The sequence below is a fragment of the Lissotriton helveticus genome, chromosome 8, assembly GCF_964261635.1.
Source record: "Lissotriton helveticus chromosome 8, aLisHel1.1, whole genome shotgun sequence".
NCBI lineage: Eukaryota > Metazoa > Chordata > Amphibia > Caudata > Salamandridae > Lissotriton > Lissotriton helveticus.
This window is the reverse complement of record NC_136069.1, coordinates 741,871,606-741,899,140: the sequence shown is the minus strand read 5'-3', so window position 1 is coordinate 741,899,140 and position 27,535 is coordinate 741,871,606. Positions and strand designations below refer to the sequence as shown.

The window sequence follows — 27,535 nt, the reverse complement described above, 5'->3', positions numbered from 1 at the left end:
GGATACTATTAAAATGATGATTGTACCTCATGTTCTCTACACATTATCTATGATGCCTATTCTGATTCCCATCTCCAATTTTTCCCAAATTAACTCCACTTGTATAACATTTTTATGGAACAAGAAGCATCCCTGAATTGCTCTTACCAAATGTATTTGTCTTAAGTCTGAGGGGAGGTGTGTTTTCCAAACTTTAAAGTCTATCACTCGGCTTTTCTGATTAAGCAATCCTTTGCTTTATCCTATGTTTTTGCTGATATCCCTATTCCCAGATGGATTGTTTTTGAACGCTCCTTACTAAAAGACTTTTCCTTTCAGAATGTAATTTTTATGTCCAACAGCACTTTCATGTCCAATAACCCTATTTTAAAATATTCCCAAAGTCTATTATAAAATAAATTTTCTAATGGTTTCACTCCATTTCATATATGGTGTCAGCCTTGTTATATTTCATAAAAGAATGAGCAAAGTATGCTCTATAGGCATGTGTTTGTAATATGCTTTAGATTCTGCCAAAATATTACATATAAATCTCAAGCATAAATTTGAGTCAATCTTTTTGTTAACCTTCCATTAACTAGAGGGTTCAGGAACAGTGAACTCATTGAACAGTGCTCGGTACCTGCAGGTTCTCCTGCAGTCTCATACATTTCTTCAATTTAGACTGGGGGCACTTCTGCTCATGACGTTCCCTAGTAAATGGGACAAAGAGAAGAAGGAAAAATGTCCGGCATGCAAATAAAAGGCAGAGTCTGAAGTCCACGTGTTTTTTATCTGTCCTGCATACTCTTTACCTCGCAAGCGATGGTTAGCCCAAATATGCAGAAACCTAGGGGCCGATTCACAGAACTAACTTAAGACAAATTCCTAAACTTACTACTTTTGGTATTCACAGAAGTTAGGATTTTGTCTTAAGTTTGTCTTAAGACAGACTTAAGACAGACTTAAGACAGACTTAAGTTAGGATTTTGAGCATGTGAAAATGCAGGGAAGGATGTCGGGCAGATTGCCTCCGCCAGGGTGGCGGTGGCCACCGCCACCCTGGCGGAGGCAATCCGCCCGACATCCTAATGGGGCCCTATAGTATGCAATTCATAAGCATATAACAAAAGACTGAAAGAGAAAAAAATATATATTAATAAGGGTGGAAACTGCACCCTGTTGAACTATAAAATAAGTTCAACGTGACAAGAAAAGGTGTGGAATCATTTACCAGAACCAAAAGAATAAAACCACACACTGTCACATAATTACAGAAGCCGCAGAATCTACACACAGTGGATAAATAAATCCAGTAAATAAAGAAATAAGTAGAGACACAGCAGGCGATATCTGCACGTACAATTGAATATCACAAAGTGACCTCTCCATGCAAAAGTGGATATCACCGTACACAAGAACAAACGGCAATCCCTTAACTAAACATGAAAAGGAAGCATTGTGAGAAATGCGCAATAATTCCAAAAATAGGTGGAAAACCCCCGAGCCAGTGGAAGACCACATAGCCGAAGGCTATTACAATGTGTACCTTAATAAAACAAAATTATAATCATGTAGTTAAATTAAATAACGTACATTAATAGTTTATGTGGCATTACCAATAGAAGTGAAATGACACAGGCAATGAATGCGTAGCATGAAAATTCTGACTGAATTTAGAAGGCTATTTATCATAAACCTAAATTAATGAAAATTCCCATTAGGAAACTTGTAACAGATTAACTAGCTAAGAGAAGAAAATTACACGTTATGAACCAGGGTATACATTAATAATCACACTGCAGGCAAACAATCTATACTTACATGAGGCACAAAACTGTATAGGGAGAAATCAGTGTAAAAAGGTGTGCGCATCACCCACACTGAAGTATAAAACCAAGTGTATAGAGACCAGCTCTAATACACAACTACCCTAAAATAACAGTCTATACTTAATGCATTGATAATATCTAGATTGGCCAAATCAATAACATATAAAGCTCTATTTAAATGCATTCTCCGTAAGCAAAACACTCAATTAAAGTATGAGTTAAAGATAGTATAGAACACAGTGTATAAGACTTAAAATAAAGACAGTAGTACCTTTCCTTTTACATACCAATTCTCAAACACGTTACATTCCTATGTAATACTTGCATAAATTATTGCAAGCATATTAAATGATCATTCATAAATAGTTAAAAGTGATAATATATGTGAAGTAAGAATGAAGAAGCTTCAAAGCTTGGTGTGGTTGTAAGTGCAACACATCAGAATGTATTTTTTTTTAAATAATGAAGCTACAAAGCTTGGTGTTGCTGTAAGCACAACACAGACAAATTCATATTTTTTTTTAAACTGTCACAGTAAAGAAAACAGAATAGCCGCCGATGAGCGAACCTTCTCACCCGAGAACTTTGTCAAAGAAGAAGATCCATGAAAAGGATTATGAAAGTTCTGTGGACAAATCTTCTCCGCAGATACTCCTTGCAGATCCTGCGAAGTGTAGCCTGCTGAGACTGCTACGATCTTTCCTTGTGCCAGGAAGGCAATGAGTTTTAAATAGGATATGAGATCCTTCTGGCCCCTTACAATTCTCACAAATAAAGGGGTTTCCTTTCACAATGCCTAAAGGTAATGAGGTGACTGCGCAGAGACTCTTGTGACACAGGCAGATCACGCGACGGAGGCTCGAGGAAAGAATGTGCCTCGTGGACAATTCAAATGTCGCATGATTTACGCCTGCAACTGCCAAATATTTCCTCAGCGCTGAGAATGAGCCCATCTATACTATTAGAAACATCCAAGTATGAATTTAAACACAGTCTGACCTATATTAGACAGCACTGACTTCCCGAACACCGAACTTGTAGTCACCGAACAAGTAATAAAAATTACGAATAAACCTTTATATAAAGCAGGGCGACGTACTCGGGATGTATAGATCAGTGTGTATACCATGTGGCCAAACTGCCTTGCCCAATTGGAGTGATCAGATTGCCCTGCACACCTCATCCAAAGTGACTGTAATTTGTGCCAAAAGAAATTACTGTAACTCACATCCTCTCCATGCACTGTTAATTACTTCACAATTTACATCAATCATGACATGTTCTATGCCATTCCTGATAACATTACTGCAATGTCTGAAATGACATCATTGATGACAAAAATTTGCATCATGGAGGCAAGAGGTTTCACTACTTTAGAGCACAAGTCATATATTATTGAGATAACTATTACTGGTGAATTTATTGAGGTGGCAGTGATGGCACCAATGTAGTTAAAGGTGGGTCAGACTGTCCGTTGGAAAGGTTATTTCTGTTTTTTTATTAGCCTCAGAATTATTTAACGAATCTGCACAAACATTACCAAAACAAAGTTCATCTACTTTTGCTCCTTCATGGAAAGATTTGTGCTGATCTGTCAAGCAGGAAACACGAAAAAGGAGGGATCTTAGGAAGGTTATTTCACATTTTGAAAATTATAGGAAAGTTTTCTATCTAATATGGAAAAAATCGCTGAATTGAATTTAACCAAATTTAGCAAAGGGTCAAAATGTACTCAGAAAGTGTGCTTTGTTATGAATCTGTTCAGTAGTTTTCATTTAATTGTTTAGCATTTAAAAATTTGCATGGGTGGTATGGGAGGGTTACAAATTAGAAATTCCTAGTGCCATAGTACCTTCACAGTACCAAAAATCAAAATACTAGTTTCTGATTGGCCAGTACAGCGCATACAGCGGAGGATATGCGGTAGTGATGCCAGTCATAAACTTTATTCGACAATTAAGTCATAAAAGCATTCATAAAAACATACATAAAACCACAGTTTTTCAATATAAAAATCCAATAAAATAATTCAATAAATATCTAAGAATAGATTAAACTACTATGGACTATTGCCGAATATCAATTATTTCAAATTCATAAAATCTATATTCATAAAACAAAATCCATAATTTTTTTAACAGAACAGGGGGTATTGCACATAGGTTACATAAAATGAGTAGGCGGGGGAAGGTACGGGGAACCTTTCTTGTTGGACTTGCCGTGCCACGTCTTGTGTTGAAGCAAATCTGCTTATCGTTTACCTGCTGCCTCGAGCCCTCCTGCATCCCGCCTCCCGCCGCACGCCTCCCTTGTCACCGGGAGAGCTGCCGCAGTGTGGAGGGCGGGCTAGGGGAACCACAAGCCCCAGCAGGCACTGCGCCCTACGAGCACCATCAACAAGCGCCAGGAGGCGCATAAAATCGGCGCACTCCTTGCAGAGCGGGGGGAACCTTTCTTGTTGGACTTGCCGTGCCACGTCTTGTGTTGAAGCAAAGCTGCTTATCGTTTACCTGCCGCCTCGAGCCCTCCTGCATCCCGCCTCCCGCCGCACGCCTCCCTTGTCACCGGGAGAGCTGCCGCAGTGTGGAGGGCAGGCTAGGGGAACCACAAGCCCCAGCAGGCACTGTGCCCTATGAGCACCATCAACAAGCGCCAGGAGGCGCATAAAATCGGCACACTCCTTGCAGAGCGGGGGGAACCTTTCTTGTTGGACTTGCCGTGCCACGTATTGTGTTGAAGCAAAGCTGCTTATCGTTTACCTGCCGCCTCGAGCCCTCCTGCATCCCGCCTCCCGCCGCACGCCTCCCTTGTCACCGGGAGAGCTGCCGCAGTGTGGAGGGCAGGCTAGGGGAACCACAAGCCCCAGCAGGCACTGCGCCCTACGAGCACCATCAACAAGCGCCAGGAGGCGCATAAAATCGGCGCACTCCTTCCCTCGCGGGACGCCGGGCGAAGCCCGGGCAAAGGGCGGGCCCTCTGTGGCCCTCAGAGGCCAGAAGAGACTGGACTGGGCCACACCCCCTGGCCGTGGAACTAATTTGAAGTAAGTTGAGTAAACCTCTTGATTCTTAGCATTTGTAGCCAAAGTCTACTATCGGTCAAAATCCTCCTTCTGCTATAGCCCCTGATAAAGCAGGGGGCCTGGTGAACGGCACCCTTGATAATTATTTTTCTAAAGCCACCTTCGAAGGAACAAAAGACCTATCACTAGCAGAACGCCGGGCCGACTGTCGTCGTTCCATTGAACGTATTAAGAACAGGGCATTTTCAGAGCCTATTCCCAATGTCTCAGCAGACAATGACTCAAGCATCGATATCATGGATGTTATATCAACGGGGGAGAGCGTACCCTTACTGTTAAGGGAATGTTTAGCACCTCCTACCGATTCAATCCAAACTGAACCAGCTATTATTTCTCTTGATCCCTCTGGCACTTCTATTGTATCAAAGACAATAATTTCACCAACATCTAGGCCTGGGAAGGTAGTAAGAGGGAAAACAATGAGGCCCTTGCCACATAAAATCCATAGTCCTCCACCAACTAAAAAGAGACGCCACAGACTGGACCCAACCAAGCCCAAGCTGAGTCATTCTGAGTTTGGGAAGAAATCTAATACTACTTGTACCGAAGCTACAGGATCTATTGTTGCCAAGGAAGTTGTAGAAACAGCGTTAAATCTCTCAGCACCCCTATTATCAATTCTTCCTTTGGTCACTGAGTGCAGCACTGAACGTGTTTCAAATGTAGAAGGGCTTTCATCTACCCCCTCCAGTAACTTACTAGACAATATAAAAACTTATTGTGAGGAGTTACACGCTAGCTATAGTTGAAAGACTAAAAGGAGTGGAATTAAGACTGGGGAGAATAGAGGCAGATCTGGCTAAGCAAAATATCTCCTCCAGGGCCATAGAAAACAAAGGGCCAACAACAGCAGCAATCCCCAGCCAAGCATCCACATCGGCGCATACGCTTTCATCTGACGCCGTTGTGGCAATACCTTCTACAACCACCCCTTGTAATAATCTGAAAATAGCCGTACTAGCTGCAAATAAAAACAAGCCTACAAGTTCTTTATCTGTACGCGTACCTAAACATCACCCTAACCCCAAACCAATCCAGACTAAAACATCAACATCACTATTAGCCACAACGTTGAATCACATTTCGGACACTGTTGTTGATAATAATTTAGTAAGATAACAGGGTAACCCATTTAATGGGTTGGCAAGTTTGGAGATGGATGAAGTTAGTCATATAAGAGGAGTCCAAGGCAGAAGACCACCTACAGAACTCCCGCCAGAAGCCGCACCCTATGTGGTGGTACTCACTGGGGTACCAGAATTATCAGGAAATAAGCGTGAAGGCTTCTACCAACTCAAGAACAAAATCATGCACTGGCTAACTTCATATAAACCAAAAGCCAGTAATATTAATGGCGAGATAGTTCACGTCCGACGCTTGCCCTGGTTAGGTGGAAGACCAAAGGACATAGGGGGAGATGTGGTTGTGGTGAATTTTAGAGACAAAAATGCAGTTCAATACATACTGTCCTGGCCACATGGCAATGAGAATAACTGCATTAGACCACGACCTCTAACCTATTTCTACCCTAGATCCATAGTACTCCCGCACCAATCGGCAACTAGCAAAGCCCTTTTTGATGACTATTTTCCCATCATGGAGCATGCTAGAAACCCTGTTCATATGTACCAACCAGCACTTGCCCCTGCTTCATCTGGGTGGAACACCATACCCCCGAGACACGTTACAAGTGATTACAGAGGAAGGGTCCACTTATTACCATTCACGCCACTGGAAACATCGAACAGGTTTGATGTATTCAGTGGTCTAGACGAATGTGACTGATGTTTAATGAACAGGGAGGGAGACAGTGGAGGTGGAAATAATGGCAATACTGATGGAGCCAAGAAGGAAGAAGGAAGTAGATCTTTGAGGGCAGAAAATATTATTACTACAAGTGGGGCTGGGGTTAATAGAAGCCGGTCTCCATTATTACCAGGGGGCAATTGTGGGTCAAACGCTACATTAGTTTCATTAGTTTCATGGAATGTAGCCGGAGTTCGTGCAAAAATATGTGATCCTGACTGGAATAATTATGTGAACACCTTTGAAATTTGTATATTACAGGAGACATGGGCTACGGATCAGGTCCATAGAGTGGGATATAAAACATATCAAATAGAGGCTATCCCTTCAATAAGAGGACGACCCTCTGGAGGCCTACTAATATGGATCAGTGTATCTATCAATATCGGTATAAAAATTTTAAACACTGATTCTTTAGATATACTTGGTCTGGAAATAACTACTGAGGACAAAAGGGTAATTAACCTTATAAATGTGTATAATAGTCCTCATCCCTCTTATAAGGTGTCGCCATGTATTGAAAAATTGGAGACCTTTATGGACACCCTAGAGCCAGATGCAAGTGTAATCCTATGTGGGGACTTGAACTGCAACTACGAACCGATTACGGGTATGGTCAATTTGTATGAAGATGAGGATATGGCCAATAAGATACCCCTCCTGACTGATAACAGAACTGTAGCCGGGTCTACACTAGCCCTTCAGATCACTAGGCTGTTAACAAGCCATGGTCTGAGGGCTTGTAATGGGCGCATGCCATCAGATAGCCCAAAAGCACCCACTTTCAAGAGGCGAGATTACAAAAGTAATCTAGACTATGTTATCATTTCCTTTGATTTGTGGCCATACACAACTGATCTAAAAGTTAAGGAGAGGTTTGACAGCGACCATTATCCCCTTGAATGCTTACATGCTTATTAAGGGGGTCGGGAAACATAGAGGGAGGTGGCATACAAGTACAGCTACCAGTACTAGATAACATCATAGTTAGTAATAATCGAAGGGCTGTCAAGTGGGCATATATATTGGAAAGAGAGGACCTCTTATTCAATATATATCATACTCTTGTAAATATATTTGAATCGTACTGTCCACTAAGATGTGAATCAGGGGAATTTATCAAGTTACACAAGCTCCTTTTCAGTCAATTGTTAGACCTGTTAACAAAAAGACTAAAAAAGGGACTGGTACAGCTAATGCAAAACCAGTCGGGAAACCCTGGTATAACAAGGAATGCCGGGCTGCTAAAACTGCTTTGATTGAGGCAATCAAAAGTAAAAGTCCTGAGGAAATTAAAGACAAAAGGAAACTATATGACAAAATTTTGGTGCAATCAAAATCTTCTTGGGACGAGGAGTTATGGTCCAGTATGCTACAAGCTGCTAAAACTAAGGACCAGAGGCATTTCTGGGAACTAGTAGCTAAGGGTAACAAACGTGAGAAGGGCTCTAGAGAGTTTTTTTTAGATGAGGCCACATGGGTAAAACATTTTACAATGTTGTATGCAGCTAAAACCACTGAGGTCACATTGCTGGGTGAACCGACTTTAATCCAGTCAGTAAATTCAAACCCCCCGATAGTCTTTGACCTACATGAAACTGAGCAAGCACTAGCTTCAGTCAAACAAGGGAAGGCACACGGACTTGATAAAGTCCCAGGCGATCTTTTTTTGCACAACACTGATGTCTGGGCACCATATTTAAACCATTTATTCAATGCTATTGTGGCTGGTGACCAAATCCCAGATACCTGGGAAGGAGCAGAAATTATCACTATTTTTAAAAAGGGCGATAGAGGCGATCCAGCTAACTATCTCCCTATTAGTCTTTTAGATATAACTCAAAAGATATATGCCAGGCACATATTAAATCGTATAAACACGTGGTTAGATGATGAACTAGTTTTATCAAAATACCAGGCGGGGTTTAGGGAAAAAACTGGGACCATAGACCAGGTATTAAGGCTATGCTGCTTGTATTGGAAATATGTCATCATCCGCAAAGGCCACCTGTATGTGACCTCTGTGGATCTACGAGCAGCATTTGACCTGATACCTCGTGATTTACTTTGGAAATCCTTGGAAAGCCAGGGATTGCCTGGGGGACTCCTAAAGCTGGTGATGGGCCTGCATCAGGAGAACTATGCTAAGGTTAGGTGGGGCCCAAACAGGGAACTCACAGACCCAATCCCAATAAAAAGAGGAGTACGCCAGGGATGCGTACTGGCTCCCACACTCTTCTCCCTCTTTGTCAATGACATTGCGGCTTACATGGAGAACTGTGATAATGATTCGCCTCGATTGGGTTGGGAGCGGGTACCGTCCCTCCTTTTTGCGGATGACACGATCCTTATATCACAAACCCCTCGGGCCTTCAAATTTTATTAGATAGGTTCCAGCAATATTGTACCTTAAAAGGGTTGGAAATTAACATTAAAAAAACCAAATATATGGCACTAAACCCGCATAAAAGCTTTAAAAAAAATCTAATGTTAAATGGTCATAAGCTTGACTATGAACAGAGCTTTACATATTTAGGGGTATTGTTAGACTCCTTAATGGGATGGAGACCACAGCTAGAAAAATCAAAAATAGTGTTCAAACAAAACTGTCTTCCAATATTAAAAAGATATGATAAATGTGTGAACAAGGCAGTTACCTCAGCAATAGAGATTTTCAGATATAAGGTTCAATCAGCTGTTCTGTATGGAGCTGAACTATGGGGACAAGTATGTAGGAAAACCTTTGAAATACTGGAGAACAAGTTTATTAGGGGATTACTAAAAGTACCCATTAATACCCCATTGGTTCCATTATTTTTAGATTTAAACATTAAGCACACTGACCATCATGCTATGTTGAGACCATTATTATTATGGGTTAGATTATGGACAACCCCTGAACTGTCTGACTACAAAAATGGGTTGAAAGAAGTATTGGACCTAGATAGTGGTAACCACATTTTTTGGTTCAAACATGTAAGAGTTTGGTTATCCAAAATAGGTCTAACCCACTTCTGGAGTGAGCCGGAGTCCTTAATTATGGCCTCCAAGAAAATTGTTAAATTGTCCTATTGGTCTTATGTGAGCCATGACTCTGCGTATGTTAGAATGCATGGCCCTTTGACCGAAAAAAAAATGTATTGGTCAAGAACGTGGCTCGTTTTGAATCATTACTTGATGAGATACAGCCGCCATTGGCCAAAACTTTGTACTTAAAATACAGATACGGTACACTGAGAACTAAGGTAATAGAGAAAAGCTGGGGAAAGACAAACAGTGACTACTGCACTGCATGTTCTAACAATATGAGGGAAGACGTCTTACACAAATTGTTGTCCCATTTACGGTAAAGCCAGGAAAAAATGGATAGTGCCCTTATGTCGCATTATTGGCATTAGATCCCACAAGGAAGCTGGTAGAATTCTACAAACAGATACCAGCCAAGCAATTGTGTTTGGAATTAGTAGATTTCTTCTGGCTGTATATTTCATTAGATTGAAAATGTCCCTCCCATTTTAAACAGTATACCATATGTATTGATGAAACCACGGATTAAGTTTTTTCTTATTTTTTTTTAATTTTAAACTGTATGCCTTGGCTGTTATAAATTTATTTAATGTCTTTTTAACTTTGTATTAATGCTTTTTAAACTATTTATTAACTCTGTGATAATTCTATTATTGTACCAAAGTGAGACGCGTAGTATTGATTACTGGTTTTGTGTGTAATGTTTTTATGACTGTATTATTGTATATCTTTTATGTTGCAACGCAACGAAATAAAGATTTTTGAATTGAATTGAATTGAGTAGGCCCACATATTTACACATAATCAACAGTAGTAATTAATTAATAATCAGAGCCCTGCCGCAACAAGGCGCATACGGATTACCCAAGCCCATTTCAGAAATGTAGCCATAGCAATAGCAATCAAGGGGCTGGGATCAGTACATAAAATTCTTAAGGCCTCTGCATGCCTGCGTGTGCCAATCGCTCTGCAAATAGGCTTTACCCACATGGCTCTGGGTGCAGAATATTAGGGGCAAAAAAAGAGAAGATGGCTTATTGTTTCTTGTTCCTCCCCACACTTTTTTCATTTAATTGTTTAGCATTAAAAAAATTGCATGGGTGGTATGGAAGGATTACAAATTAGAAATACCTAGTGCCATAGTACCTTTACAGTACCAAAAATCTAAATACTAGTTTCTGATTGGCCAGTACAGCGCATACAGCGGAGGATATGCGGTAGTGATGCAATACCCAGAGCGTGTGACACCTCAGGTCCAATTGGGGGGGTTAGCCACTCATCGAGTGATGAGTGCTAGTTATCTGCAGGTCACCTATGGCCATTCCCTGCACCCAACCCCAGCTATGTATGTCTAAAGGCAGTAGGTAGTCGGGTGTTGGGCACAAGTACAGGCAGAGGGCCAAGCACAGCATCCAGAACTCTGCTGTGCATGGGCAACATGTGTGCACAGTGAAGGTTTGCTGTTCATGGGGTTGGATGCAGAGCCTAACCAGAGGCCAGGCCCAAAAGCCAACCCCACTGAAGCACACAAGCAAAGGCCATGCACAAGTTAAGTGTTGGTTGTCCACAATGGGGTTGAGTGCAAGTCACCCCAGGGTTTTAGTGCAGGGCCTGGCTTTGGTCAGCCAATACCCAGTCATGCACAACATGTGGTTGACCATCCATGGGGGCTAGCTGGAGGGTCTGGCCTGGTAAGCACACTCTGACCCCAGAATCATGTGTGAGGGGACTAAACCTTAATTTAATCTTGGTATCTTCAGATCCCAATTGCGAACCACCCATCCAAACATACATTTAAAAAACAGAGAGAAGCATGGATACGGAGGGGGCTGACCACCCATAGCAGAGCAGGAGGGCACAGGACCTGCAGCCAATGCCCACTGCGCATGGACTTTGACTGAGCGCAGCACATATAGGCTTCCTGCAGAGAGTTGTGTGCAAAGCCTAGCCTCTGGATAGACCCTGTGTCCAACAAACCCCAATTGCACATGACCATGTGTGCCAGGGTTTGGCGGTCTGTGGAGGCCTGAGTATAGTACCTAACCAAGTCCTGCAGCTAACACCTATGGAAGGATGGATAACAGATATTTTGGATGCTGTGTATGATAGTAAAAAAAATCCACTTAAAACCAAGTGAAGTTATGATTTTCTTTGAAATGGATTAAAACTGAAATTCACCTAAACACACAGTTAAAATGTAGTTATGGTATCAGATTAAAACTGAATACCAATAAATAATAACAGCTAAAATATGTTTTCTATTAAATTACAGCACATGCTTACATTCATAAATAATACTTAATTCATAGTCATTCATTTTTAAGTGGTAATTGTAAGTGTAATGTGAATTTACTACGTAAGCGTTTTTACAATGTTTGCGTTTTTATAATGTTTGCAATTTATCTGTCACGTTAAGGGTTAGGATATGAGCTGTTGTTGTGTGAATTATAGATTGTGGCCCTAAACCCAGGGACCGTATTATACATTGTGCCCCGGGAGTGTGCCCTGGGGTTGTGTCCCCATTGAGGGCCCCCAGGGCACAATGGTATTACAGAAGGGGTCACTGTCACTTGTGCATCCCTTTCTGTAATACAGATACTGCTGGTGCACAAGCAATGTCATGAGAGGATGCTCCCTCATTTGCATGGGGGCGTGCCATCTGCAAATGAGGTACTCACTGTGCCTCTGTGCCTGCGCCGTATTACTGATGTCGGTGCAAAGGCAAGCATGGCTTTAAGATGTGCACTAAAAGTGCAAACCAAAAAGGTGGTGCACTTTCAGGATGCTTCCTGAAGGCGGCCTTCTAGGGGGGAGAAATGGGGTCCTATGGACTCCTCAAACATCCCTCTGCAGGTGGCTGCAGTCACTCATTGCAACCACCTGCAAGGGGATCTCTTCTCTAATCCCTCTTAAAAGTGCAAGCAGATTGTAGCCTGCAAATTAAACATGGAGCAGCTTTTAAACAGCTGCTCCATATTTCACTTGAATTGGCTGCCCCTAAGGGTCTGCAAGTTTGAGGCTTCACTGTTAGCAGTGCATTCACTTTAATGGGGGGCACTCTCCTTGTTTGTGCAGGGTGCACCTTTTGAAAGGTGCGTTTGGCACAAATAATGAAAGTGCACTGTATTGATATAACTGCCCCAGGAACATCATGACTTTCATCACAGCCTTTATGGGGAGTCAGAGAAGGATGTCCCCCAAATTTGAGAAGTGATTACATGATTTTAGTCTCTTAGCTTCCATAATAGCTGTATGTTGGGTAACTTGATGCTGGGAGTTAATGACAAGAATATCCTACAACAATCTAATTTTTGGCTGGTGGAAGAACCAGCTAACAAGGATCTATCAATGGGTGAGACAAAAGAGTTTTTTTTTTAAATGATCAATGTGCTTTTACAACAGTACCATAACCATGGCAGTTATGTGAGCTGAGGAAAACAAAACGGTGATGAGTAGACTGCTTTAATTAATCTCTGCCCTGGTGATTACTCTGGGGCACATTTCAGTCTTGAGTTCCTGGTGTGACAGTAAACGCTGGACTGTTACTATTGTAATAATGCTAAGACTGAATTGCATAAGGGTGATCTATATCTAGAGTGCAAATTGCGATAAACTGGAATGCTGTCTGGTCAATTTCCATGGGCTCAAATTAATTCTAGCATTTCCTTTATCACTTTGGGCCTGATTCCGATGAGGTCTGAAACTGCTCTGACCGTCGGTCGGAGCTGTACAGACCACATAGTTATCAGGTGGTTGGATTCCTTTCCGACCGACCCATTAGGATGGAGTCGATCAGAAAGGAATGCAACAGGACATTCTGATTGGCTTCCAACGGGCTCGGGGAGCTTGTCCACCAGTCAGAATACTTTCAGTAATCACAAGGGTGGGTTTTTCTACTTGAAGGATTACGATGTTGGATTCCGACAGCCTTTCTCTGCCAGTCTTCCCGACACAGAAAGGCTGTCGGGAGTCGAGTTTGGGGACCCCCAGCAGGGACCCTCTGGGTGCAAAGCTTCCGGATAGTGGCAGAGGGGGCACCTATGGTGTCCCCCTGTTGATCGCTGCACACCGTGGCAGGCATCTTGAGGTGCCTGCCATGGGGTGCAGGGATGAACTGCACCTCTTTGTTTTTACAATGAGAGCATACCTTCTGGTCATAATGTGTGCTCCAATTGTAAAGAATAGGATTGGGACCAAACTGTGTTCAGTCACATCCTAATTGCTGGGTTGGGACCGCCAACAGGAGGTTGGCCGGTCGCAGTACTGAATCGATGTCAGCCGGACAGAGGTCCGTCCAACATTGAAACCAGGCCCTTTGTTGTTTGTTGCAGTAGGTTGGCCGAAGGGCAACAGGTATGCCCAGACATGGGACCCATACTCACTGTGCTACAAGACTCAAGATTAACTTCACTGACTAGGCCTAAGTAGGCCAACGGTAGTCTTGGTTGCTTATGTTGGCCATCTGAGAGAACAGCTCTGGTAGTTTTGGATGATCAAGACTGTTCCTATTAGAGTAAGACCAACCCTGAATTCCGCATGACCGATCTCTGTCTAAAGTGACATTGTGACTGAAACACGTTGGATTGTAAGGCAATTCAAGTGAATGAGGTTTATTCAGTTCTTTCTTTCAATCTTTTATTGCTTGATCCAGTAGACACTCTAAACCACACAATGCAAATGTTACCTCGCTGATAGAGCCAAAGTAGTCCAAAACCAGACTGAGGTTGATTCTGTCCCTTTCTGTGAGGGGACCTGGCCTCATAATTGAGGTAAGGCACTTCCTGTTGGTGCACAACTAAGAATGTTTTGCATATAGATGGTCTTTATCTAAGAAATGTATATAGCATGCCAAAAGGAGGGAACTTTTTCTAGTCTGTGCTATAACTATATCATAAAAGTGAGGGGTACTGTGCTAGTCCTCATTAAAAACATAGAAATCTCTGGACTACATCAGGAAAAAAATTAATCAGTATTCATTACAGATCTATGATGAATATTATACCCAGGTTTGCAGAAGTGAATGTGTTTGGATGGCTTATCATTTGGAAAACGTCTTATTAGTTCATAATAATAAGGCTTTGGTTGGAGGCTCAGCTTTTGTGTTAATCTTGATACTGATGTTTTCCAACACCATCAGACAACTTGTGCCCAAGACAGTCACTACCATATATTCTTTTAAATGTTTTACCAGTGACTGCATAATTTTAATATCTCTCATCCCCTGAGATCAACAATATATAATTCTTACTTGTAAAGCACAAACATATCACCGCTTAAGGTTTCAAGGAGTTGGGGGCCATCGGGGAGATTTTAGGCCCGATGTAGGTAATTCCGATTTACCGACTCTTAAATACCGAATCATACCGATTCGGTATTTAGGAGTCGGTAAATCGGAAGCAGGCAGATGTAGGTAATAAATTACCGATTCTGTACGATTCGGTATTCACCGAATCGGTAAATACCGAATCAGTATTTCCCATTGATTCCTATGGGCCTTGAAGCCCATTGGAATCAATGGGGGATACCGATTCGGTAATTACCGATTCGGTAAATACCGAATCCTGCAAGGGTGAACAGGGTGTCACTTTGACACCCTGTAGCACCCCAATTCCAGGCTTGTGTGTCATGTGGCACACATACATGCCCTAAGGGCATGTCTGTGTGTCACATGGCACAGGTGTCCATGCACAGATGTGCATGTACACCTGAATTCGGTATTTTACCACCCAATTGTATTGGGTGATAAAATACCGAATTCTGAAGGCCTGTAGCACTGTAAACAGTGCTACCTACATCTGGGATTTACCGAATCGGTAAAATTACCAATTCTGTATTTTACAGAATTGGTAAATTTACCGAATAGGTAAATTTACAGATTCGGTAAAATATTGTCCCCTACATCTGAATCACCAAATACCGGTCGGTAACGGCCGAATTCGGCCGTTACCGACCGGTATTTGGTGACCTACATCGGGCCCTAAGTGAGCTATTGCACAGAGTCACATGATGCTGAGCAGCAGCCGGCGCCGGGAATCGAACTGTGATCCCCACACTCAGGAGTCAGTTGCTCTTGCCACTTCACCACAGCTCTCTCATAGGTGAATTTTAATGCCTGTTGCTAAGGACTTTGAGTTAACAGTGAAAGGTAAGAGTGCCATATTAATCCAGACTTCGGGAGCAGGTTAACTAATCTAGGTGTAAAAATTATATATAGGGTACAAAGCATTTGTCTGTTGAAGAAAGCCAGATGACAAAAAGGAACAGGAAACATCATACTGAGAGCATTTCATACACACACACACACACACACACACACTATCTCCTTGGTTTATGCTTTTATGCAACAGAACACTTTTATGCATTCAAATTGTCAAATTTGAGTGGGGCTTCCTGTAAATGGAAGCAAATTCCTAAGTGATGGTGCCAGAGTGGAAAAAGTCACACTTGTTGTTTATAATTCCTGAGGTACTTCCCGTAAATGAGCTGTGCAGAAGAAATGCACGAAAACCCCTTTGGGATATAATAGAGGATACAAGTGGGTCCCAATCAATAAATGGCATGGTGGTGGTCTATGTAATCTGATATATATTAGATATGAAAATACACAGAAGAAGAGACCTAGTTTTGTGGAATAGCATTTACATTAAATATGTGGGAGAAGGGAAATGTACTTGTGGGAATCCTGGTTTGCCAAAGACATTTGCAACTTGTGTGTTTTAGGGGGCGACCTAAAGGCATTTCAAGATTTACATAATTATTTGGGCTAGTGAAGTTTTATTAATATCTCCAGTAATAGCTCAGTCCAACCAACCTAAAGCAGCAAAAGAGTGCACACGTGACTCTCAAGTCCAAACAATTCCTAAGCACTACTGGTTGAATTGAGCAGTAAAATAGGTATCTGTTTCCCTAACAAAAGCTAAGCTCTGAAGTAATTTAGAATAAAACTATTGAATAGAAATAATCCTTGGTGTAAAAACAGAGGAACAAAGGTAACAAGGAATCTTAAGTTAAAGGGAACATGGTTGTTCCTTTCAAATCAGATTCTAAGAACAGATTTAACTGGGCTTCACTTAAAGATGACATGGTTAACATGGTTAACCAAGAAGAGGCTAATGGGGGTTATGGAGGGTATGATGAAGAGGACATATTCGTTCACATACTTTAGGGATGCTTTGAAGGGACCAATGTAGACATTGTTTGGCATTGTTTGGCACGCTGGTAGGATTGACTGATCAAGGCTATTAGGTGGCATTAGTGGTATCCTTAGGATCTTCATCTTGGCAAGATGGAGCTGAACCTTCACCATGTAATCCCTCATAGTAATATTTTCAAAATAAAATATGTTTCATGATAATACTACTACTAATAATAATAACAACAATAATAATATTATTATTAATAATAATATTATTATTAATAATAATAATAACAACAACAACAACAACAACAATAATAATAATAATAATAATAATAATAATAATAATAATAATAATAATAATATGGGATTCAATGAAATGTGAAGAAATATGTTGTGGTCTTATCTTTAATATTGTCATCACTCCATAGTGATCATTGTGGATGTTATAGTTGTTTAAAGTCCATATTGATTTACTGTACTGCCACCACAGTCTAGACCAGTGGACGGCAAATATATTGTAAATAAACTCACAGTTAAACATAATTTGTGAAAATAATGTATAATCCCTCCTACTGTATTCAAACAGTAAATGTTTGATGATACTGTTCAAATTTAATAGCCTCTATGACAATCTTAACTAAAAAAAGTTTTTGTTTCATAATTTGGAAATGTTCATAAAGAGGTGAAATGAAAAGATGTAAATTGTTTCTACCACTACAACAAGTATTTCAAGGTCACATTTTGGGTTTGCAATCTGCCGTAGAAATATTTCATGAAAAATGTTACTGAGATTTCACTGCATAGACACAAAAACACCTAGAAAAACGCTTTCATCAGGGGAGTGTCTTAAGAACAAAAAGAGAGTCTCATCTAGTTAAGGAAATTAAAATGTTATGGAGGATTTTTTAAACTCCTTCAATTTCATAGTACAATTATAGGAGGGGTTGGAAGCAAAATAGACAACTTGAAGTGATGTGGACAGTTGAAGGGATTACAAATTCCATACATTAAATGAACATGTTAGGTAAAACCTTTGAGAATTGACAGCCCCACTGTACACAAAATGATTCAGTTAGACAATGGCTATGGTGTAACCTTGTATTTTGTAATCTTGATTAGACTTAAGCCACATTGCAGTTAGTGTTAGTTATCGATGACAATACATACTGAATTTGTCTTTCAAAATATAAAAGTGACTCAATAAGCCAATCTCTTGAAAGTTCTGGTTACAGCAATTAGGTTTTGTTGTTATTAATTTTGGTAATGATTTTTATTTCATTAACATACATTACATTTTAATTGGTTTTAATTGAAGAGAAACTCATGGTACCTGGCTTGCAGGAATTGTAAACTCTTGATAACAGTTTCAGGCTGGTCTCACTGGTAAAACAATGCAATATCCGGGCTAGGATGTATAAGTCAGCTTTTGGAATTGGATCTTCAAGGAAGTCACCTAGAAGGAAGGTAAGGCATCAGTACACACTTTAGATATGCTTGCTGAAATTAACATCACAATCCTATTTTTCCAATTTTAGTAAATAGGTGTGATATTTCTATTAGGCCTTTTTATTAGGTACTAGTTACCCGTCGCGCGTTGCTGTGATCTCAGAAGAAAGGAAATTCAAGTCAACTCGTTATGATAACATTCAATTTACATTGTGTCATTTTTATTGAAACTTATTCATTTTAATATGGAAAACATTTCAAAGTGTCGTTTTAATTCTATTTATTTATTCGAGTGCTTGTGGATACACAATATTTTTTGTTTTTCCATCTGGTCCGTACACGAATAAATCAGAAGGTTTTCCGACACGTGAGCTGGCCACATACAGTTGTCCATGTGAGAAGCACGGATTCTCCAAATCTAGTCCACACACATGCAACGATTGTCCTTGTGATTTGCTGATGGTCATTGCAAAAGCGAGTCGCACCAGAAACTGTAAACGTTTGAATTCAAATGGCATATCTGTTGGGATCATTGGAATACGTGGCAACAGTACATCTTCCCCCTTGAATTTCCCAATCAAAATTGTAGCTTCGATGACATTGTTCATCATCTTTTTCACCGAAAGTCTTGTACCCTTGCAAAAACGTGGTTGCAAATTCAGTATTCCAAAGAATATGAGGGCCCTGGGAGCCGATCTTTAAACAAAATGTTATGCCAGAAACCGTTGCGGGAGTGTACTCAACAACTTCTCAAAGTTTCATGGCGATCGGATGAATGGTGTAGTAATGCATAAAGGACAAACAGACAGACAGACAGACATACATTCGTTTTTATTTATAGATAGATAACACTACAATAAACAACCAGGACTATGGGTACCACTTAAATACAACACCAGAGCTCTTCTGTGTATTCTTAGGAGAGAAATCAATCTTCTGTAGTAAATGCTACAATCTTTCCCTTGTCAAGGGATCCCACATCTGCCTTGTACCACCCTGCACTTCACATAAGTTGCAAGACCTATTTGAGATGCTTTTCTAAACCATTTAAGAGGTGTCACCTGCATCATAGATTTAAAATGAGCCCAGTCTATCGAGCTTGTAAGCTGTTGTCTGATCACCTACCTCAGTCCATCCTTAAAATGTATAAACTAACCTCCTCAACTCCTGGTCTGCACTCCTACAAAATATATTGACATCTTAACATACTTACTGTGCAGCTTTATTTAATTTCTTTCAATGTTGCAGAATAGCACATTTTGTATGTAATTCCTTTTACTATTTTGTAATTTTTCTCTGGTATATTTTTGCTTCACTTAATTATGTGCTTGTCAATGTCTGCATTCCCATTAGTCAAACTCATATATCAGTCATTATTCTGGAAAATGATCCAATCTGAATTTTAATTCCATACTATTTTTTGAGCAATTAAATGTTGACAGGTGCATTGAAGACAGTGGAGCAGGAGTGACATATGAATGTCAATCAATCAATCAATCAATCAACAAAATTTAAATAGCGCGCTGCTCACCCGTAAGGGTCTAAAGGCGCTTAGGGGGGGGGGTTTGCTACTGCTCGAATAGCCAGGTCTTGAGTTGTTTCCTGAAGGAGAGATGGTCCAGGGTCAGCCGTAGGTGAGTGGGGAGGGAGTTGCATGTCTTGGCTGCCAGGTAGGAGAAGGATCTTCCTCCGACGGTGGATTTGCCAATTCGTGGGACGGAGGCGAGGGCGAGGCTGGCGGATCGGAGCTGGCGGGTGGGTGTGTAGAATGTGAGGCGGCTGTTGAGGTACTTCGGGCCCGTGTCGTGGAGAGCCTTGTGTGCATGGGTGAGGAGTCTGAACATGATCCTCTTGCTGACGGGGAGCCAGTGCAGGTCTTTCAGGTGGGCAGAGATGTGGCTGTGGGGAGGGATGTCCAGGATGAGTCGTGCTGAGGCGTTCTGAATGCGCTGGAGTCTTTTCTGGAGTTTTGCTGTGGTTCCAGCGTAGAGGGTGTTCCCGTAGTCCAGACAGCTGGTGATGAGGGCCTGGGTAACCGTCTTCCTGGTTTCGGTGGGGATCCATCGAAAGATCTTTCGGAGCATGCGCAGGGTGTTGAAGCAGGCTGACGAGACGGCGTTGACTTGCTTGGTCATCGTGAGGGAGGAGTCCAGGATGAAGCCCAGGTTGCATGCGTGGTCCGTTGGCTTGGGTGCAATGCCCAGGGCGGGGGGCCACCAGGAGTCGTCCCAGGCAGAAGGAGATGGTCCGAGAATGAGGACTTCCGTCTTGTTTGAGTTCAGTTTCAGATGGCTGATCTTCATCCATTCTGCGACGTCTTCCATTCCTTCCTGGAGTTTGGCTTTGGCAGTGGCGGGGTCGTTGGTGAGGGAGAGGATCAGCCGGGTGTCGTCGGCATAGGAGATGATGTTGAGGTTGTGTTGGCGAGCGATGGCTGTGAGAGGGCTCATGTAGATGTTGAAGAGGGTGGGGCTGAGTGAGGATCCTTGCGGAACGCCGCAGATGACTTCGGTGGCCGCGGATCGGAACGGGGGGAGGCAGACTCTCTGGGTTCTTCCGGCGAGGAACGAGATGATCCACTCCAGTGCCGCTCCTTGGATTCCGGTGTTGCTGAGGCGCTGTATCAGGGTGCGGTGATTTGCCAGTACTGGATTTAACTTTCTGTCTTCCTTTGAGTAACCTTTATGAATAAAACATACCGGTCCGTTTTATAAATCACGTAACTAGTTTATTTATTTCACTAATGGAAAAATTCTTTTAACTCATTTTTTTCAAACCATGATTGAGGAAAAAAAAAACTTTTGTGCATATATAAACAGATGAAAAATAATACAATTAATAACATCAACATTTTTCAATATACAATATCATTACAAAATTTCCACACATCCTACTCATACTTTGGCCAAGTCTAACATACCTCATTCATACAAACCCACATATATACAACAGATTTTTAAATGACCCTTTGTCAAAAGAAAAAGATTGTTTATACATATGAATATGGTTAAATTCCTTAATTTAAAGTCCTAATCCGTCAAAGTTGTCATTTGGACATAAATCCTTATTTTCAAAACAATAAACGTCTGTTTATTCAGATTGACAATGGGTCCGGTCACGTCAACGCGTTTTGAACCCCCAATTGCGGGGTTCTCCTCAGGACCAAAAAATCTCTACAAAACAGAAAACATACAAGCTCATTTAAAACCATTAATCAATTCCACTTGATTACTCTAATAAACACCACCAACCGATAGTCAAAACCGTACCTTGTGAATACGACTGAAATCCCTGTATGAAGTTTGGGAGGAAACCGATCCCACTCGGTAGACTAGACAAAAAACGGACAGACGTAGACAAGACTTCTGTCAGACACGATTGTTTCATCAAATGGAAAGCATCAAACATTGCATTACAGTGACTCACTCACCTAATTAATCCTGTACTGTGTCCATACGATTCTGAAGGGGGGAAGAGAAAACGGGGAGAGGAAGGGAGCGGATTACTTTTCAAAATCCACAACAATCATGTAGTGGGGGAGACAATCAGCGCTGCCGCTGCGGCTTGCTTACCAGGGCTGAACGTGGCTAGGGGCCATGCCCGAGTTGTTTAAAAGGTGCCCGGCAGGGGTCTCTTTGAAGTGGCCCTGTGCGGAAATATAAACAAAATGGGGGCAAGTTTTAGTCTCAGGAAACGTGAACTCTGTTAGAGGAGACCTCTGCGCGGTGAATGCCTGCTTACCGATTGTAACAGCTCGAAACACTGTGTTCGGCGTATTGCTCGGGACGTAGTCCTACGTCTCTTTTCAGTGTTTTTGGAAAAAGCGATCATGTGATCGTAGTACGAGCTTCAAAACAAGGAGAACTTTATTGGGCCTAAACCTAAAAAAAAAAAGTAGGCTCCTGGGAGAAACAGGGGTTTAAAACTTCCCAGCGGCTCAGAAGCTTTGGTGCCTTTCACGTCTCTTGCTCTGTATGTCTGACAGTTGCAGTCAAAGGCAGGCCCACGTTAGAAATGGGCAAACAGTAACTGAATGAGCTGAGTAGGGGGCTAAAGTCAGATCCAGTTCTCCCTCATCTTTGACAAACTGATTTTCTTTAATTGGCAGGGCTGAGGCATAAGCAGGAGCAGAGGGAATCCCCACGTCCCACTTTCACAGGTCCATTGTAACTGTGAATCACAGGAAAATAGAGAAGGGAAGTATTGAAGCATTCCTTTGCACACAGCCTCTGCCCCTCTCTTGTCCTCTGCAATTCATTTGTCTTGGCGAGTCTGGAGGGAATGAGGGTATTGTAATGTAGATAACATTCATATGCCACTCCAGCTCAAACTGTCTTCAATGCACCTGTCAACATTTCATTGCTCAAAAAATAGTGAGGAAGTTAAATTCAGATTGGATTGGTTTCCAGAATAATGACTGATATATGAGTTTGACTAATGGGAATGCAGACATTGACAAGCACATGATTCGGTGAGGCAAACATATACCAGAGAAAAATTGCAATATATTAAAAAGAATTACATACAAAATGTGCCATTCTGCAACATTGAAAGAAATTATATAAATCTGCACAGTAAGTATGTTAAGATGTCGTTGTAATTTGTACTATTTATTTAATAGTTTGTCCAAATACCCTTGTAATCTACTGCCAAGGCACTCAGTAGTCGATTATAGGGGATTACATGTGGGTGCAATCAGAATTCCAACAACAGTAAGAAAGCAGTTGGACACATTCACTAAATATGACCCATGGAAGCTTAAGAGTTCTGACAATCCGGAAGCCTCCTGGGTCTGCTACCTAGCTATACCTACTCAACAATATGGACTACTTCTGGAAAGAAAGTTCCATTAAAAGGCTGGTCAAGAAATGGAAAACCTTGTATCTCCTGTTTGTGTATGTAGCTATGGCATGGAGTTAGCCATGTCAATTGACAGTTCAACATGGACAATCAATTAAAGGACTCTCATGGCTTTTGATGTTGTAAAATTGGGGCAATAAAACTTTTTTAGCCTTCCCTAACATTTTTCATAAACATTTGGTCCACCAATGAATTGTTAGACATTTAAAAATATAAGGATATTATGTGAGATTGTGACTCATGTACGACCCCTGGTAAATGGATGTCAGATGCATGTTATTCCACAGGTTGTTTCACAGTGCTAGATGCAGTACCCCATGATGATAGAGGCTAAATTCTGTGGGTAAGGGTTTTACCTCCAAGGTGATATATAAAACGCACAAATGCACAGAGCTAAGCAAAGATTTACACTGGAAGGTGAAATCTATAGACATTTCTCAGGTTGCCACATTCTAGGTCAATTTAGAGGCAGGCGAGCTGTAAAGGTAAATTTTTAGCAGTACATTGTCCTCGACCTCTGCAGGATACAGAACTACGGGGAAAGTCCCAACCGCTCATGCAGAACACATACCCTCTACCACCGAAAGTGTTTCTTTTTCACTGCAGTACCAAGTGCTGACACCTGCATCCTGCAGTGGTCGAGGACAATGTAGTGCTAAAAATGTATCTTTACACATCGCCTGCCTCTAAATTGATCAATAATAAGGTTCAACATGATGGAAGCCTGCTATATCCATTTGGCTCTGAAAAGGAGGCCAACAAACCTGCCCTTGAGGTCACTTCTGGTAGAACTGGTAGCAGGTGTAGAGGCAGGGCTGGCCTCTGAGGGCTCAAGGCAAGCTCCAGGCAGCAGGACAGTCCTTCCAGATACAGCAGCAGTCTGGTAGGTAGTCCTCTGAGAGCTCTTCCGCAGGTCCAGTAGGGAACTGAAGAGTGGGTCTAAATGTTCTATGTCAGTAACCTTCTCCTGGAAGAAAGGAAAAGATTCTGGAAAGGGTCTTTGAAGTCCATGGAATTTCCTTACTCCACAGCCTCCAAGCTGGCAGCAGTCACAATACAGGGTCATTAGGCCTTTTATGTGGTGGCACAGCACAAGCTATTCAACTGTAAGTGGGGCTGTGCTGAGCTCCACCTACCTCATTCTGTCAGCAGATGGTCCATTCAGGCACACCTAATCCTTCTATTGTATGTCTATTTAGGAGGAATTCACAAAGTCTAACTGTCAGTTACACCCAGTCATGTGACCCAAGACAGGCTGAAAGCACAAAAGGGATAAGGGCATAAATTGCCAATATTTCCAAAATTGTGCTCTGTATTCTGGCTGCATTGGCATGTCTGGGACATGTCTTGAGGTGCTGCTTAAGTGGGTGGCACAATAAGTGCTGCAGGCCCACTGACAGCATTTAATTTACAGTCCCTCTGTATATGGTATACCACTCTAAAATGGATGTATAGGTAAATTAAATATGCCAATTATGCATATGCAAATCAAACCATGTTTAGGGGAGTCAGCACAAGCACTTTAGCACTAGGAATCAGTGGTAAGGTGCACAGAATCCTAAGGCCAACAAAATATAAAATGCACCAGAAATTGGAGGTAAGTAGGCAAATCGTTTGGGGTATACCACCCTAAGGCTGACAGATCTAACAACATCTATAATTAAGAGTTTCCAATTATTATAATGTTTAGCAGGACTGCCAGTATGTAGTTAGAAGTTAGGTCAAATCTAAAATTGTTCCCATTCATTTTGGTGCTGATCATGTTCAACAGCTCTCCACTGGGCCTCTCTTGCCAAAGTTTTATGGGTGGAAAAGTTAGACACAGAGAGTTTGGAGGACTAACATGTTTCTGGCATGCACACTAAATTTGATTTTCTCCAGTTCGTTTTAGGTGTCAATCTAAGCCTGCAATGTTCCTAGAGATTATAGATTACAGATCATTCACCGGGGGAGTCATAGGCACTCCTGATACTATAATACTATTAGATATCCTGGTTGGTAAATTATTTTTGCAATGGGTTTTGTACACAAGATTTGCCTAGTTTGAATATTGATTTTGCACATAATGGCTGTGCATTAGCTGTAATCCTGTATGGGAAAGTGTCGGCCATTGTAATTTGGAATAATTTGTAGTGGAGTAGCTGAATTTGCTAAATATTGAGCTTTATACCTGACCTACTGTATCAGTGAGTTTATGATATTTTACAAATTTAAGTTTTAACTTTATATTTCAATAAAAAAGAATTGTTTAAATATTTTGCAAGTTTTCAATGAAAATTCGATTTTTGTGTAATGCAGATTTTTTAATGTTTAATATGTTTTACATTTTTTGATAAATGTGGTATATAATTTACTAAATATATTACAAAAGGATTGGTTTAAAAAATATTTTTGTTTGAAATTGTTTAGTATTTTATTTAAAAAAATGATTTATACTGTGAAATTGTAATATATTTTGGTTTACATTTTAATTTACAGTTCATAGCTACATGGTATTTACTTATTTTACCATGCAGTAATTTATTTGATTATTTGTATTTTTTATTTTTAATATGTCTTTTTTATTTTGCTAAAAGTTTTAATTATGAAATAAATTATAATTTATAATGTTATATATTAGATAGTGAAAACTGCACATGTATATATTGTATTAATTAATCAATTATAGATTTCACATTATTGAATAAATTGTAATATGTTTATTTATTTATTTATTAAGTGTTGTCTATAGCGCGAACATGACCCAGTGTAGGGTATCAGAGCGCTTTACAGTAGCATTTTATCAGTCGTTAATGTTTCATACTTCAGTTTAGCATATAGACATATATACATTCAATAATACAGTTGCCATGGCGCCGTTAAAATACATGATCATCTTTGATCATGACCCAGTGTGGTGTGGCATAGCTCCTTAAAATAGTGTTTCATCCGTCATAATGTTTTACACTTCAATTTAGCATATAGACATATATACATTCAGTAATAAAGTTGGGCAGTTTATAGAAAGCAGGCCTCCCATATAGTCCTGAAGGAAGAAATTTGCTCATATAGTACGATTTTGCTTCCTTTTTGAACGTTGCAATGGATGTAATTCTTCTGATGTTTGGTGGGAGTGCGTTCCAAATTCTCGGTGCTGCTCCTGAGAATGCTCGGTCATACGTCTTTTTCTTGCACAAACGAGCCGGTTTCAAAAAAAAGTCTGATTTGCTCCTAGAAGGTCTGTTACCTCTGGATGGTGTAAGTTTCTGGGCCAGGTAACCTGGAGTTTTGTGGTGAATTGCATTATGAGTGATGCATGCCAATTTGAATTGAATTCTTGCTTCAGACGGCAGCCAGTTTAGCATTTTCAGGTGAGGTGAGATGTGGTCGAAATATTTTGATCCCGCTATCAGCCTTGTGGCTGCATTAAGACAAGCTTTCAATGGGGCAGTTGAGATCTTAGGGAGACCAGCCAAGGTAGTGCACCAATATTTGATCCTTGATATAACCAGCACTTGTACTGCGGTTTTAAGATCTGTTTCGCTCAGGAAAGGTTTAATTTTTCGCAAATAGCTCAAGTGGAACCTGGCATTTTTTGCCATTGTATTAATATGTGCTAACATATTCAGGTTTTTATCTAGGGTAATTCCCAGTGACTTGGTGGAATCTACAATCTTTGGAGTACAGTTTAGAGCCTGCACAGCCTGCACTGGCTTCCAGTGCGACAAAGAATAGCCTTTAAGGCGTTATGTATATTCCACCAAGCTTTTTGGGACACGGGCCCGTTCATTACTCGGGACCTAGCAATACAGTATCAACCTGGCAGAATTCTCCGTTCTAGCCAGGCATGTATTGCTACAGTCCCCAGAATAAAAAAGGCTAGAGCTGGCGGCAGGATGTTTAGTTACAACGCCGCCAAGCTGTGGAATTCACTCCCATTTCAACTTATATCTAACACAAACCTTTCCACCTTTCGGAAACAGCTGAAGACTTTTCTGTTTAATGTTCCTTTCTAACTTTTCTTCTGCCTTTTAAGCAATTTTACAGCTGATCGCTAGCGCTTGGATGCCTCAGGGCAGCAACCGCACTTTATAAGTTGACATTTCATTTCATTTCATTTCAGAGCAGTGATAAGGTTGGTCCATTCAGTTGAGTTTTGTTTGTTTGTTAATGATAAAGTTGTTATATTTGATTATAAATAATGATAAATAATGATCATTTCTAAGTTTATTTGATCAGCTTTGTGTCTAAGTGACAGATTTACAACCCTATCACTCAATACAGCGCAGCACCTACGGTTGAATGTTAGGGATAGAGGACGAAAGCGCCATATCTACAGAGATGTGACACTCCTCTCCCCTCGCCCAGCACAGGTGCCCAATTTGG

General features: G+C 41.0%; 1 protein-coding gene across 1 annotated transcript in view; it reads right to left on the bottom strand.

Annotated features, from left to right (window-relative positions):
* LOC144772894 (acetylserotonin O-methyltransferase-like) overlaps positions 1–27,535 on the bottom strand; it is a 755,766-nt gene that overhangs the window by 154,788 nt on the left and 573,443 nt on the right. The window contains exon 7 of the mRNA XM_078657566.1: positions 18,195–18,317. Within this exon, the coding sequence (XP_078513692.1) occupies positions 18,195–18,317 (123 nt within the window). The remainder of the gene's footprint in view (positions 1–18,194; positions 18,318–27,535) is intronic.